This window comes from Lacerta agilis, chromosome 7 (assembly GCF_009819535.1).
Source record: "Lacerta agilis isolate rLacAgi1 chromosome 7, rLacAgi1.pri, whole genome shotgun sequence".
Lineage (NCBI taxonomy): Eukaryota > Metazoa > Chordata > Lepidosauria > Squamata > Lacertidae > Lacerta > Lacerta agilis.
This window is the reverse complement of record NC_046318.1, coordinates 19,749,820-19,766,507: the sequence shown is the minus strand read 5'-3', so window position 1 is coordinate 19,766,507 and position 16,688 is coordinate 19,749,820. Positions and strand designations below refer to the sequence as shown.

Below are 16,688 nucleotides of genomic sequence, written 5' to 3'. Positions count from 1 at the left end.
CTTAGTCATGCTGGCCACATGACCCAGAAAAACTGTCTGCCAGTAAAGCGTGATGAGCGCTGCAACCCCAGAATCGTTCGCAACAGGACTTAAGTGTCAGGGGTCCTTTACCTTTTAAAAAAAAAAAAAAAAAATCTAGGATGAACTCAGCAGAACTTTCTTTCCAGTGAAACTTGCTGCCTGGCTTGCACAGAAGTGTGGCCAAGATAACCAGCTTAAAGGATGGACACAAAAAGGAGGCCGTCGACCTAGCTTTGTATTCAGCTACACCTTACTCAGAGTAGACCTGTTGAAATTAATGAAGCTAAATGAATCATGTCTCTTAATTTCACTGAGTCGGCTCTAAACATGACCGATACGACCCATAACGTAATTATCCTCCACATCAGATGTGGGGAACCTTTTGCCTTTCAGATATTGCTGAACTATAAATCCCACATTCCCTGCCTATCACCCTTGCTTACGAGAGCTGATGGGAGTTGTAGTTCAGCAACAGCTGGGGTACCAAAGCTTCTTCCCCCACTCCTGTGCCATATTAAGGACCAAGCGCCTAGGTAAATGAAAATGTTTTGCCTCGTGCATAAGAGCAGACAATTATGGTTTCTTGTGGAGAGAGGCAGTTGCTGAAATAACCTGTTAAGTGTCTCTGCCGTTGAGAGATTTACGGCTTTTGATGTTCCTTTTCTCCTTTCTTTCCAGTGTGCATTTATACTACCTGTTTCCAAGTCTAGAGGAAGGGGGCTTAGCCACATATCGCACTGCCATCGTTCAGAACCAACATCTGGCCATGCTGGCCAAGGTAAGTTAACAATTCCCCCCCCCCCCCCAGTTTGAATTGGCTTTGAGTTGCCAAGATGGATTCGTTAAGTGAAGGTGGGCAATCCACACTTGTGTTTTTCTTGGGGCCGCACTGCAATCTCCTTGTAGGCAGCAGAACTTCTGAAGTTTTATACCTTATTAGAAACAGGACCCAACTGGGCAGGCGCGCCTTGGAGTCAAGATATGGGTGGCCATAATTTGGCAGAAAATGGCGCTTTGTGCTTCTGAGGCCTTGCAGTGTACTACAAAGGTGCCTCTGGGAGATGACCAATATGCTTTAGATTTTATTTCATTTCATTTTAAAATTAGGAACTCAAATTAGGAGTTTAATTAGGAGCTTTCAGTGGGAGACGACTCGTACCGGCTACGCTTCAGAATACACACAGAGCATTTTGTTTTAGGCACAATTCACTTTACGTATGTCCCCTTCCAAACCCAGCTTAGGAAAGGGGCATTATCAACTCAATTGTTCCATCTATGTAACATGGTAGAGAAAGTGGACCGGAGCAGATAGACAATGGAGGGCAAAGAAAAAGAAAAAGAAAAAAGCATTTGGCCCAGCGTTATGTGTTTGTTTATTATTTATATAATTAAACAACCCCCCCTGCTCTTCAGCCTAAAGACACGGGCTGACATCGTAATATATTTTAAAATGTAATTTAAATATTGCGAGAGTTCTTGGGGGGGGGGGAATGAGCTCACATGGTCAGTTGGTCTTCCATTGGGAAAATTATTTATTTATACAATATGCCACATATATAGCTGCCCAGAGTGGCTGGGGAAACCCAGCCAGATGGGCGGGATATAATTAATAATAATAATAATAATAATAATAATAATAATATAGAGTCATAGAACTGCAGAGTTGGAAGGAACCAGTAGGATTGTCTAATCCAACCCCCCGCAATGCAGGAATCTTTTGTCCAACGTGAGGCTCGAACCCACGACCCTGAGATTAAGAGTCTCTTGCGCTCTGCCAACTCAGCTGTACCAAAATGGGATTCGTAACTTGGTCTGAGTTGATAGTTTAAGGAGGCATGTAATAAAAAAATGGAGAGTGTATGAAATATACTCGGAGTCAAGTGTGAATTTCATGCTCTTTATTCAGCTCATAGTAGTGAGGAATGCAGTTCCCCCAAAACGTTTGCTTTATTTACACAATGGGCCCCACGTGATTGGCTAATTCCGGGATACTCCTGTATGCCAATCGGAGTGCGGATTCACTTCCACCTGGAGCTGGATTGGGTGGCTCCTGCGGACCAATCAGACTGCTGCAATCTCAATCCTATTGTTCTAGGACCAATCAGACTGCTGCAGTTTGGATCCTATTCAACTCAGTACATAACAGTGTAGAAAGTGGGGGAAAGACAAAAATGGTCATTGCACAGTTAAAGGGTGTCAGTGTGGCTTAAGGTTACAGGTGGGCCCTTGTTCTGAAAAAGGCTACCCGCAACCTGCTTTTATCACAGGCTCATGAAAGTAAACGATGGTTTTAAAGAACCTTGCAAAACATTACAATCGTGGCACGTCGGAAGGGAAGACCCGTTCGAAGCAGATCAGGTTGAGAAGGTCAGAACCGTCAACAATGGGTTTTGACAGTGGGAAAGTCATCCCTGTTGGTGACAGTGACTAATATTTCAGGCTTCAGAGGAAGCATACAGAGAGACTTCTCTTACCAGTTACAGTGGTACCTCTAGTTACGAACTTAATTCGTTCCGGAGGTCCGTTCTTAACACGAAACTGTTTTTAACTAGAGGCGTGCTTTCGCTAATGGGGCCTCTTGCTGCACACGATTTCCCTTCTCATCCTGGGGCAAATTTCTCAACTCAAGGTAACTCTTCCAGGTTAGCAGAGTTTGTAACCTGAAGCATTTGTAACCTGAGGCGTTTGTAACTCGAGGTACCACAAGTTGACTATTTTGCTGGTTTCGCACAGTTCAGTTGGTGGCATAATAGTTTAGCCAATGCTTTCTGTCTTTTTCCCCATGCTTCTCAATTTTAGATCTTTTTCCCACCTTATGCAATGACGCCGTGTGTCCTCCCCAGTCAGCCAACTTAGATCAGCTTTATCTGGAGTTTAGCAGGGAATTTTTTCCCCATCGCCACATTAGGTAAAGCTCCACTTAACCAAATAAGAGCTCTGCACCCCAGATTGTTGTTAAAGACGCTTGAGATGTATGTCTCTATTTTTATTCGTTTGTGAATTTAGATTAAAAAAAAAGAATCCAGACCTCTGTTTGTAACCCTCTCTTTTGCATGTTTAAAAATTGTTCCTCGCCAGCGCTGCTTCTGAACGCAGCCATAAAGCAGAGCCTGCCTCTTATTTAAAACTACTGAAAGATTTACGGATGTTCTAGATGCTCCTGAAAACATAGCAGTGACTTAGTTACTGCCCCAAGGGCTTACGATTGATCTTTCAATTTACTTTCCTTTAACCAGTGTCACTTAACGCTCCCAAAGATGCATAGTTCATGGATTGCCCTCCCTTTTATTTCTTGGGGACCTCAAAAGTCCCTCTCCTTCCATTTTAATTGTCCAATTGCTCACACTTCGTTGTTCTTTACCCCAACGATGCCCATCCAAGCTTCACGTTTAGGCCATCATTCTCTGGACGTCTCTCGAGCCATTAATATAAAGCTGGCAGGTTTGCATTTCCTCATGGTCTGGCCATCTCTATTTATCTTTCCTTTTCGGATTTATACCCCTCCAATTCAGCTACAAAAAGCTCTCGAGAAAGAAGTGTCCCCCAAATTCAGGATTTGGTCTTGTGGTCCGAAGTGGCACACCTTGATGACTTGCTTTTGCAATCCAGAGAGTCTTGTTGTTTGTTGTTTGCTTGTTTGTTTGTTTGTTTGTTTGCCTCCTGTTTGTTGCTTTAGCCATGCAGAGAGAAGGCACAGATTTCTTCCTGGCTTTTTATAGAATTTGTGGGTCTGTGTTTCAGGCTCGTTTCAAGTAGTGGTACCTCGGGTTAAGAACTTAATTCGTTCTGACAAACGAATTAAAACGAAGATTTTAAAAGATTGGAGCAATTTTAAAGTGTGTTTTAAAAAAAATATTGTAATATTTGTTAAAGAGGAAAGTTTTTGGAAGAAATTGAGGCTTAGGTGTGTATTTAGAATTGGAAATAATTAGAAAATAGTTAGTAAATTTAGATAATGATAGGGAAAGAATGTAAATTAGAGGATTAGAAATAAGAATGTTTAAAATGAGATGGAAGACTGCTAAATATGTATTATAATGAAATCAGCAAAGAAGTATTTGAGGAAGTCATGAAACAAAGTGAGAAAGGATAAGAAAGTTTTTATATATGTTTTTAGTAATGAGACATATTTCTTCTTGTTATAGACAATAAGTTTTATGTGTTTCAATATGTGAAAACTAATAAAAAAAGTTATTGGGATAAAAAAGAATTTAATTCGTTCTGGAGGTCCGTTCTTAACCTGAAACTGTTCTTAACCTGAGGTACCACTTTAGCTAATGGGGCCTCCCGCTGCCACCGCCGCGCGATTTCTGTTCTCTTCCTGAAGCAAAGTTCTTAACCTGAGGTACTATTTCTGGGTTAGCGGAGTCTGTAACCTGAAGCATCTGTAATCCGAAGTACCACTGTACCTTCTCAAAGCCGCTCAAGGTTGATTCAGGATGTGGAAAGGGAAAACCGTGCTTGTCAGTTGGACTTGATAACCCGGCTACCATTCCTAGCAACGGTGTCACGGAAAATAATCCTGTTATTTTGCCACCCTGTGCGTGAAGCCTTGGAGAGGAAGGTTCAATATATCCATGGCCTGTGGGTTGGCCTCTCATGGGACGGGCAGAAAGCTTAAATTAAACCTGAAACATGCATAATTCTGAACACAGATGATTCCCTGAAGTTCCTTTGCTTCCTTCTGTAATTAACTAAATAGGTGAATGTATTTATGCTGCACACAGAGTGTACAGGCGTTTCAACAAAGGTCTCCTTCGGGATTTGTTGTTGTTTTTCAAATCCGGGGGAACGGATGGGGAAATAAAGGAGAGATTGGTCAGTAGAAGCCTCCATGGGTAGAGAAAGGGTTTTTCTGATGCGCCCCGGAAACAAACTGGGGTCTACGCAAATCTCCCTTGTCCCTTCTTCTTCTTCAACCCGCCTTGCTTTTAAAACTCCTCAGTGGCTTTCTGCCAAGCAGAATGAATGCGTTAAAAGGGGAAGTCTGACAACTCTGGAATGTATTTCCACGCCAGAATTAGCATGCATTATATAATGCCTCCGATTTTAAGACTTGAAGGAGATTAGCAGATGACTTGATGCGAGGACATTCACATGTCGGAAGAGCTAGGTGGAGCTGTGGCGTAACAAACCAAACGGGGTCTCTCTCTCTCTCTCTCTCTCTCTCTCTCTCTCTCTCTCTTGCGCTCAGAGGCATATGCTTGCATTTGCTGCATGTTGTTAGGGCAGAGGGAAATAAAATCATTAGGGACAATTTACAGGCGCAATAGGGCGTTGTTTAGATTTTCCTTATTTCCCTCTTTTCCTTATTCCTCCGTTGTGGTGCATATTCTGTTTCTTAATTCTTCAGGAGTTAAAGCAAAACAAAAACCTGCACTCCGGCGACATTATTCTAACTAAGCTTGCTCCTTCCTTCTCCTGTTTAAATGGCAGTTTCCTCTCTCCGCCTCCTTAAGAGTCCGGGGCCTTGTGCAGCTACGTCACTGGCTCCCCGCAAACCGTGCTTTTGCAAATCGGAACGAGCCTCTTCTCCTTCCTTGGCTCTTTTTTCGAGCGAGGCTCCTTCTCATTTCCCAGGACCAAACCACGGTGCGATGAGGCCGAAGGAGACGCTCTTAACTGTTTCCCAACATTCCTCGCACCCGCAGTTTGGAATCAGGCCCGGGTCAGTGTTCAAAAGTCCCATTGTTCCTGGCGCATTTTGCGACCGGGAATTTCATGAGCGTGAGCGGTTTCTGAGCTCTGGCCGCGGTCCTGCGCCTAAGATTTCAGATTAAAACTGCAGAGCGGAAGGAAAGGAGGACCCTTTTCTGCCTCCCCACTTCCAGCTACTCTCTGAAGACGGGAGAAGAGACCCTCTTAAGAATAGGAGGAGGGTGGGCAGGGGAAGGACTAGACCATGTGAAAAATGAACATAATATTTTAGCTGCAGTTCATTCATTTTCAACTTTGTATTCTTGCTATTATAAAAGCACGTCTGGGCATTCCGTAGTTGCACCTGTCACCTTGCTTTAAAGGTGCCTCTAAGAAGAGGCTCCAACGAGCAGTAAGGATTGCAGAGATGGTAAATGGTGTTAGTTTGCCTCCAATAGAGGAACTTTATGCTGCTCGAGCAGGGAAGAGAGCAGAGAGAATTGTCGCAGACCCTTTGCATCCTGGTCGTTACCTGTTTGATTTACTTCCATCTGGACGTTGTTACAGGACTCTATACACAAAAACGTCTAAGCACAGGAATAGTTTTTTTCCCTTGTGCCATCAAACTGTTGAATTTGTAGTTGTGTGCGGAAGGGAGGTCAGTTGGTGGTATGGGGTTCCTTTGTTGTGCTGTTGTATCGTGAGGGGAATCGTGTTTGTATGAGGTACGTTTTCTTTACATTGCAATGTAGTCGAAGCAAAATTCCAAGTATGATTGATACTTGGCCAATAAAATTATTCCTTCCTTATTCCCTTTGGCTCCTAGCTTTCTCGGTTTCTAACGCCGGACCAGGTGTACTGGGGGATTGCAAGGCTCAAAGAACAGAGTCGTGGAGAGAGGAGTTAGTAGCCACAGAGTCAACAAGGAGTGGTGGGGGAAAGGACATAGGGCATGCCAAAGAAAGATCATGAAGGCAGTCTGAAGTTGCAGAGCAGGGAAATCTGACCTGTATGTTTCCTGATGGTGAGCTGGGCATTTTAGGTCAAAGAACAGCTCTCAGCCTGCAGAGGACCAAGAAAACCCTGCGGCCCTGGGAAGAATATCACATATGTTTTCACATTACATCCCTATCGCTGCAAGCCCTGGCTCCCCCCCCCCCCAAGGCTGTTTTCTTCATAACCATGGTATGCAAATCCATTCAATGCCACGGACGCAGTGCTTTTTGTAAGCAGCCAGTCTGCACTAAGCCTGGGATCGTGGACGCGTTTTCTGCTCCTTTATAATTTTTCATTTACGATTTTCAATTTTACACATTTTAACATTTCGAAACTCGACTACCTTCCCCCTCTTCCTGCAGTTCCTTAAATTTATTTTGTTTATATTTCCTGCCTATTACAAATTAGCTCAGCTGAATCATTTAATCATCTCCTTTAAATGTGAACTCTTTTATTACAATAATCCTGGCAATGTTCTTATCTGTTTACAGTTTGTTTGTAAATATTCAATAGACCATTTCCCTTCCTTCATCATATAAAAGATGTTATCTTGATTTTTCCGGTACGTTTCGCCTTTTCTGCATATTCCATAAGTTTTGGTATCCATTCTTCCTTCGCTGGGACTTCTTTTTCTTTCCATTTACAGGCAAATAGCATTCTTGCCACTGTAGTCGCATACGTGAATAAATTTCTATACCGTTTGGGTAGTTCTGTGGATGCATTTTCTTCAGACTTTTTATACGGATCTACCTTTTGTTGTTTTCTTGCACTGACTCAGGTCTGAACTGCTGTGGTAAAATTTGCTATAAATGGAACTTTAATGAAAAAATATAGTTATTTTTTATTTTAAAAAAGGGGTGTTAGTTTAAACTCAATAACAGTTGAATGCACATTCTTTCTAGTGCCAAGTCGCTATGGAAGCAGTGTGTTGTTTTCTAAATGTGTGCCTTGGCACTGAAATAGAACAGCTTGGATTTTACTTTCTGAAGTTAAACATGACCCATCCCAACCGAAATGGCCCGTGAGAGCAAAGCTGTAAAAAAAAAAAAAAAACTTGGGAAAAGATCTTCGCTTTCTTTTCTTCTTCGCATAAGTGAAAGGATTTTGATTTGAAAGCTTTCTAAAGTCCTTAGCAGGCATTCAGTGCAGACAGAGGCCCAGGAAAAAGACTCATGTCAGCTCAGCTTCAAATATGTGCATGGGTTGTATTTAACTAATCTTCACTCAGACTAGACCGACTGATGTTAACGAGCCTAAATCAGTCATGTCCATTAATTTCAGTAGGTCTATACCAGGGGTTGGCAAACTACGGCCCGTGGTCCGGATCCCACCCAATTGCCCTCTGGATCCAGCCCACGAATGGTTCTGCAATCGTCATTTGGATCGGCGCGGTTGCCTTTCCCCCCCCCCCAATTTTCTGGGCGCCATTTTTTGCGACCCCCCCCCCCTCGGACTACGTCTGCCAGCATGCTCTGAGGTTGCTCAGACTTCTGCGACGCTGGCCAATCCGAAGCCTTAGCAAACTCAGGCCTCCCCTCCATTGGCCGGTTTGACGCGAGCCAGCGGCCAATGGCGACCCTTCCCCCAGACTCGCTGTTCCAATCGGGGCTCCGAGGAGGGAGGAGAAGAAGCGAACGGGTGAGAAGAAGCGGGAGCAGAGAGCTTGCGAGGAGGGAGGGAAGGCGTGTGTGTCCGTCGCACGGTCCGGCCTGCCACAAGTTCTGAGGGACAGTGAACCGGCCCCCTGCAGAAGAAGTTTGCTGACCCCTGGTCTACACTCAGTAGGACTAACATAGTATACAACACTATAAATTGGATCTGTGCCGTTCTTACCCATAAAAATTAGTTCTGTGAACTGCCCTGAGACCTTCAGATATAGGGTGGTATAGAAATTCAATTGATGATGATGGTGATGATAAACGTTGGTGAATGTGCAAATAGTGATGTAGATACAGTGGTACCTCTGGATGTGAACGGGATCCGTTCCAGAGCCCCGTTTGCATCATGAGCAGTCCGCAACTTGAAGCGCCGTGTCTGCGCATGTGCGCGACGCGATTCGGCGCTTCTGCGCATGACATCATTTGACACGTCTGCGCATGCGTGAACCGCCGAACCCGGAAGTAACCCGTTCCGGTACTTCCTGGTTCGCCGCATTCGTATCCTGTGACGAATGCAACACGCAGCGTTTGCAACACGAGGTACGACTGTACTGGGCTCTGGGATACTGGATTCTGTTGTAAGTAGCATCCAAAGTATGGGTATTGGGAAGGTCTGGGAACAGGGTGGGTATGCTGGGAGTGTGTTTAGGGCAGAATGGTGTGATCCTGATTCTCTACCCACGTTGAGAATATCCGCATGGGGTTAACATCAGAACCCAGGAGGCAACTTCACAATACGTTTATATGAAATACATTTCAACTTACAATTTCTGTATCCTTTTCTAAAGACCAGCCTTTGAAACTCCCATTGTTCCAGGCGCATTTTGCAACAGGGAATTTCATCGATGTCAGCGGTTTCCGAGCTCTGGATGCAGTACCAGATTAAAACTGCAGAGTGGAAGGAAAGGAGGACCTTTTTCTGCCTCCCCACTTCCAGCTACTCTCCGAAGATGGGAGAAGAGACCCTCTTAAGAATATTAGGGGGGTGGGAAGGGGAAGGAGTAGACCATGTGAAAAATGAACACAATATTTTAGCTGCAGTTCGTTCATTTTCAGCTTTGTATTTTTGTTATTAAAAAAAGTGCGCCTAGACATTTCGTTGTTGTGCCCATAGCTCCGGTTTAAGGTGCCCTTTAGCTCCTAGCTTTCGTATCTCAGTTTCTAACACTGCTAAAGACATTTTAAAAGGCTAGACTTAATTTTCACTCCTGAGGATACCGTTCTACAGAGTGTGAGTACTATGGGATTAATGCAACATTTCCATCAACTATAATTTGGCATCTACTACATTCATCAAAATGTCATGCAAATTATAATAATTATGTGCAAGTAAATTGGCCACTTAGCTTTGGCTCTCCAACCCATTGTGTGTTTCCAATTTGACCTTCAGCGCTAAACAAGTTGTCTGAAGATGCCCCTAACATTTACATATCCCTATCAGTGCGTGTTCCATGTGTTTCTCCACAGTGTGTTTGGTCTGCAGTTTGGGGCCTCTTTCATCTTACAGAAACTGTCTTGGTCTTTTGTAGAAGCTGGAGCTGGATCGATTCATGCTTTATGCTCACGGGCCTGATCTTTGCCGAGAATCAGATCTGCGTCATGCAATGGCCAACTGCTTTGAAGCGTTGATAGGTGAGATACCTGCGCTGTGGCTTTTCTCGTGCTAATGGTGTGTTTTGTCCAGCGTTAATTCCCCGTATCTGTAGGAATGTCTGCTTTGGAAATAAGTCCGCAGGTGGCTCTTCGACATGGTAGCAAGATGGAATTCCCCTCTTCAGAGGGGAGCATGGTTCTGAATATCGGATTCTCAGGACAACAGACAGGATATCATCTTTGTGCTCTGTTTGTGTGGTTACCAGGACCTGCGATTTGCTTCTCTTGGACTCTGAAGTCCGGTTCAAACAAGCCACAGTTTATGAAGCCAGGAATGAGCGTTTGGCCAAGCACTTCTCACTTTGTGCAACAGAATCGGATCACGTCTTATCAGCCTAGTTTGTTGACTGACATTAAGCCAGTTTCCCAGTTTGGATGTAACAGGGTCTTAATACATCCTAGGGATGAATAATAATAATAATAATAATAATAATAATAATAATAATAATAATAATTTATACCCAGTGTGGTGTAGTGGTTAAGAGTGGTAGTCTCGTAATCTGGTGAACCGGGTTCGCATCTCCGCTCCTCCACATACAGCTGCTGGGTGACCTTGGGCTAGTCACACTTCTCTGAAGTCTCTCAGCCCCACTCACCTCACAGAGTGCTTGTTGTGGGGGAGGAAGGGAAAGGAGAATGTTAGCTGCTTTGAGACTCCTTCAGGTAGTGATAAAGCGGGATATCAAATCCAAACTACTACTTCTTCTACCCCACTGATCTGGCTGGGTTTCCTCAGCTACTGTGGATGGCTCCCAACAGAATATTAAAAGCACAATAAAACATCAAACATTAAAAACTTCCTTAAACAGGGCTTCCTTCAGATGTCTTCTAAAAAGATTTCCTTGACATTAAATGGGAGGGCATTTCACAGGGAGGGTGCCACTACTGAGAAGGCCCTCTGCTTGGTTCCCTGTAACCTCACTAGAAGGCTCTCGGAGGGAACCACTAGAAGGCCCTCGGAGCTGGACCTCGGTGTCCGGGCTGAATGATGGGGTTGGAGACTCTCCTTAAGGTATACTGGGCCAAGGCCATTTAGGGCTTTAAAGTTCAGCACCAACACTTTGAATTGTGCTCGGAAACATACTTGGAGCCAATGTAGGTCTTTCAGGACCAGTGTTCAGTGGTCTCAGCGGCCACTCCCAGTCAGAAGTGTTGAAGTCAGTGCCCATCTGGAAAAGAGAAAGAAGGAGATGAAGGGGGAGCAATCAGCCGTGGTGCTCATTCCCAGCTACACAAATCGTGGTTTATGAAGCCAGGAAAGAAAGTCCAACCTGAGACAGAATATGGACCAGTATGGCTGTGGTGTGATCCATCAAGTCAGTCCTCCGGTTCCTACTGTGATGAATTGCATCCGACTTCTGGCATAAGTACAAATAACAGGTCATCAAAACATTTATGAGCTAAACTGAACGAAATTAAGCTAAATTATGCTGGTGGGATTTTAAGGTTACAAGCCCAATGCATATTTGGATTTGGGCTGTACTGACCTCTGTTTAAGCTCTTGTTATTCTGAGTAGCTGTAATGGAATGGTTTCTAAACTGGTTTTAAAGTGAAGTGCTGTTCGGTATATGGAATTAAGTAGGCCTTGTCTGCAGGCTAGCAGTCTCTTGGACATTATAGAAGGAGGAAAATAATAGGAAGGGAAACTGTGACAGGGGAGGGGATTAACAAATGGATAAAGCCCAGAGGTTAGTACGCTTGACTCAAAAAGCTATTTTAAAAATGACATCTGATGGAGATGTTCTAGCAACAAGAGGGATGGCATTGCAACGATCTGGAATAACGAGGAAAACGGCGTAGGTGAGGAGAAACTGCTGAGATTTTGGGTTTGATGAGGAGCAAAGTGCCTTTAGAACTTAAAGAACAGGGAAGAGTATAGAGGAACAAGAAGCAGGAAGATGAGACGGAGCCATAGCATGGAGACATCCACGAAAAACAAGTTTAAATTGGCTTCCATTTCCCTATAGGCCTTAGGATAGAGCAGGAAGAAGAGGAAAAACCCTTGGTAAAAACCAAAGGAGCTGCAGGATTTAAAATAAATGAGAGCGACCAGAGTTAAGAGAAAGGATGACCAAGTGTTTTCCGTTAAGAGAAGTAAGCAAGGTGTTTGTATTGGCAATGGTAATAAAGGAATGCTGGGAGATGCTTAAATGTTGGGACTGGTGAGAATTAGCTCTAGGAAGATCAGTCGAAAAGAACCCTCCAGTGCATACTTCTTCAGGAGAAATAGAGACAGAACCAATAAAGAGGAAAGATGAAGGGGCATAGCCAGAACTCAAAGGATAAATCAAAAATTCAGTTTTAAATGAATTCAGTTTCAGAAAAGGAGCAGGCATCGTTCATTAAGAGACAGCTGAAAGGCAAGCAGAGATCTTAAACTGGGGAAGAGAAGCTGGGAGTGGAAAAAATACAGTTGTAGGCTACCGGCTTGAAAAGGGAACACTAAAGGAATGAGTAAGGGAGTCCGACAGAAGTAAATACATAGCCGGGAGTTAAGGACAAAATATTCTGAAACGCCAGCAGAAAAAGAAAAAAGGAAATCGAACTTTCAGTGGGGAGTGACAGCCATCTTTGAATATCTAAAGCAGGGGTCAGCAAACTTTTTCAGCAGGGGGCCGGTCCACTGTCCCTCAGGCCTTGTGGGGGGCCAGACTATTTTTTGAAGGGAAAAAATGAACGAATTCCTATGCCCCACAAATAACTCAGAGATGCATTTTCAGAGCTGTCAACCTTCCTTTTTTTTGCATTGGGAAACGGCGCTGGAATAAGGGAATTTCCTGCAAAAAAGAGGAAAGTTAAGAGCTATGCATTTTAAATAAAAAGGGCACATTCTACTCATGTAAAAACACACTGTTTCCTGGACCGTCCGCGGACCGGATTTACAAGGCAATTGGGCCACATCCGGCCCCCGGGCCTTAGTTTGCCTACCCATGATCTAAAGGGCTGTCATGTGGAGAATTGTTTTCTCCTGCTCCAGAGGGTAGGACTCGAACCAATGGCTTCAAGTTGCAAGATGGGAGATTCGGACTAAACATCAGGAAGAACTTTCTGGTGGCAAGTGTTCAACAGTGGAACAGACTCCTGCGAGAGAGAGAGATGGTGGGCTTTCCTTCCTTGGAGTTTTTAAAGCAGGGGTAGGGTAGCGCCTGTCATGTATGATCTAGTTGAGATTCCTCCACTGCAGAGGGTTGGACTAGATGACCCTCGGGGTCCCTTCCAGTTCCACAGTTCTGTGATTCTTCGAGGATCAAGGGTATTGAAGATAAGAGAAAGAGAGGCAGCAGCAGATGGGGAAGAGGAAGCAGGGCTAAAACAAGCATAGGGCATCTTAAGTGGAGATGAAAGGGGGGAAGCCGAATTGTGCCGTTTTTTTTTTTTAAAAAAAACGAAAGTACAAGTATAGGCGAAACAGACAAATGGGAGGGGGAAAATAAAAACCCTATCATATTTGCTGCTGAAAACCAATTGGTTAAGCCGCGTGGGGAAATGAAGAAGGAATTGGATGAAGGAACCACAGAGGTAGCATCATCTAATGGGGAAATCCATGTTTCAATAAGAGCAAAACAAGAAAAACGATAAGAGATAGCAAAATCATTAAGCACGACAGCTTTATTAACTGCGGGACGACGGTTTAATAAAGTGCAAGGAAGGAAAGATGCCACGCAAAGGAGGGGGAGGTAGATTAGCATAGCAACGTTGTTGAGAAATGAGAGGACCGTGGTCACCAGAAAAGGAAAGGAGGAACGGAATGGATAAATTACTCCTAAAATAGTGAAAAGGGGGGCTGGGGACACCCTGGAATTGTAAAGCAGTCAGAATAATGGGGGTGGGGGCGGAGAAATGCAAATTGATAAATGATGGAATCATAGAATCATAGAGTTGGAAGAGACCACAAGGGCCATCCAGTCCAACCCCCTGCCAAGCAGGAAACACCATCAAAGCATTCCTGACAGATGGCTGTCAAGCCTCTGCTTAAAGACCTCCAAAGAAGGAGACTCCACTACACTCCTTGGCAGCAAATTCCACTGCCGAAAAGGTCTCACTGTCAGGAAGTTCTTCCTAATGTTTAGGTGGAATCTTCTTTCTTGTAGTTTGAATCCATTGCCCCGTGTCCGCTTCTCTGGCTTTGGCTTCCCGAAGGGGCTCGTTGTGTCCGATGATGACAACTATTATGGTATTCTCCAAGGAGGTGTCCGATTTTAAAATTTTATTTTATTGTGTGTGTGTGTGTGTGTGTGTGTGTATACTGCCCCATACCCGGAGGTCTCAGGGCGGTTCACAGAATAAAATCAAAATGCGTAATCAAAATAAAAACAACAAACCGATAACCCTCCCCCCTCAAAAAAGCCACATTTTAAAAGGGTATAGGATGTCAATCAAATCAACCAAAGGCCTGGTTGAAGACGAACGTTTTTGCCTGGCGCCTAAAGATGCATAGTGAAGGCGCCAGGCGAACTTCCCTGGGGAGAGCATTCCACAGACGGGGAGCCACTGCAGAGAAGGCCCGTTCTCGTGTCGCCAACCTCCTCCGGACCTCTCAAGGAGGAGGCACACGAAGGAGGGCCTCAGAAGACGATCTCAGGGACCAGGTAGGTTCCCATCAGCCCCAACCAAGGTAGCCCAATGGTCAGGTATGATGAGAGTTGTAGCCCAATGACGTCCAGAGGGCACCCCATCAGCTATCCCCGGGTCTGCTGCTGTGCCCCCCACACGTGTCTTGGAAGGGGATGTATCCATCACACCTTGCCCCTGCAAGTAATAATGGCAGTGGCAGCTGGATCCTCTTGGTCCTCGTCTTCTGGTCTTAGCCTCCCAGTTCGATGCTCTGTGGGCCTCTTGTTAGTCTAAATCCCTTCGTTCCTCAAGGGGACGGGTAGTCAGCAGGGAGATGAGATAGAGGGAATTGGCAGAAAAGGAAGGCGAGGAGAAAGAGGGGTGGAAAAGAAAGGAAAACTCACAAGAGATGGGATGACACAGAACAGAGCAGCCTGAATCTCATCCTTACGCATTTTGCCTTGCCTTAGAAAATAGATTCTAGCTCTTTGGGTTGTGCCTTGGGCTGTGTTGCGTTTCGTCAGATCGAGATAAGGGGGTTGTGGGTGGGGGAAGCTGTCCTTTCCCACTCTGCTTTGCTTCTCACATGCGCTTTGATGTTCAGCGTTTTAAAAAAATAAACGGGGTGGGGGGAGAGCGGTACGATTCCAGCGCTTTTGGGACAAGGAAGAGCAGGGCCGTCTCTCCTAGGAGCTAGCTGCCGTTTATTTGGCAAAGGGGAGCCGCCGGGGCATCGTGTGTGTGTGTGTGTGTGTGTGTGTGTGGTTTTTTTTTTAATTTTCATTTTGGTCATCTGTATGCATCATGCTACATGCCCTAAGAATGGCTAAGGGAAACTTGGGCTTTGTTTGGCACTTGTAGGGGTCGTCGCAAAGCGGCAGACTTTCACAAACCAGGACCGAATAATAAGGAAGTGCCACTCAGAGTACGTTCTTTTGTGTGTGTGTGTCTCTGTGTGTCAGTCTTAAATCCCTTTGTTCCTTAAGGGGGGCGGTTAGTTAGCAGGGAGGTGAGATAGAGGGAATCGCAGATAGAGATGAGATAGTGGGGATCTGCTAAAAATGGTTAGTCTTTGGTTATTTTTCGAGCTGCTTAAATATTCCCTTTGCAGCAGGTATGAAGAACCTTTTTTTCTGTTGAGCGGTAATCCCTTGGGGGTAATTCGGTCAGGGTTTGTATGATGATTGTGGACAAGGCTGAAGCCAACAGTGGATCCTGCCAGAGAGAGAGAGAGAAAAAACTGAACAGGAGACCCTCTTCTCTCTATATGCCTCTGGGTATAGGGCGATATATAAATTCAGTTAATAATAATGATGATGATAATAATCTGATTCTGTCCTCCTGCTCTCACCAGAACACCTAGGCATTTGCTTTTTTCCTGGCTCAGGCTCACAGCTTGCGTTCCCGGGCAATCTCTTGAATGTTAATGCGCATCTTACGGCAAATTCTGTCACGCAGGGGCGGTTTACTTGGAGGGCAGCCTGGAGGAAGCCAAGCAGCTCTTCGGACGCCTGCTTTTTAACGGCAAGGTATGACTTCACCCATAGCCTCGTTGCGCCTTCCGACACGTCTCTTGCTTACAGAATCAATTTGAGTTATGCTGTGGTTCATTAAAGGGAGCGTTTCAAAGGAAAACGGAAAAGGCTGCCTGCTTTTCAGAACGTCCTGGCTTTATATAGCAACAACGTTTATTTATTTTTTTATTGTCATTAAGTGTGCTCTGCTGCAAAACAGGGTGATTTTCAGAAGCAGCGCAGGGAGCGTTTGTCCCTTTCCCCCACGTGCTGCTTTTCTTTTACAACCCCTCTTTCCCCGGCAAACACCCATTCAGTCGTTCGTTCAATTGGTTAGAGCAGGGTTTCCCGAACTTGGGTCTCCAGCTGCTGCCGGAATACAAATCCCATCATCCTTAGCTCCCAGGGATGATGGGGGGTTGTAGTCCCAAAACAGCTGGGAACCCAAGTTGGGAAAACCCTGAAGAGTATTTAAACGCCACCCTATAATGAGAGTTATCGTGGGGGGGGGGGGGTTTGGTTGGTCACAACCAGAAATAAAAGCTATTTAATATTCAGCGACAATAAGAACAAAATAAATGCAGCATAGGAACCCATGTTGCAGAGGCTAAAAACAGGCTAAAGGGCCTGGGAGAATAAAAAGGCCTTTGTCTG

The 16,688-nt window shown here is 44.8% G+C and overlaps 1 protein-coding gene across 2 annotated transcripts in view; it reads left to right on the top strand.

Annotated features, from left to right (window-relative positions):
• The window catches only part of DROSHA (drosha ribonuclease III), a 78,489-nt gene that overhangs the window by 37,344 nt on the left and 24,457 nt on the right, over positions 1 to 16,688 (top strand). For both annotated transcript variants that reach the window (XM_033154411.1, XM_033154412.1), the window contains exons 20-22: positions 700 to 799; positions 9,842 to 9,944; positions 15,979 to 16,049. In XM_033154411.1, coding sequence (XP_033010302.1) covers positions 700 to 799; positions 9,842 to 9,944; positions 15,979 to 16,049 — 274 coding nt within the window. The remainder of the gene's footprint in view (positions 1 to 699; positions 800 to 9,841; positions 9,945 to 15,978; positions 16,050 to 16,688) is intronic.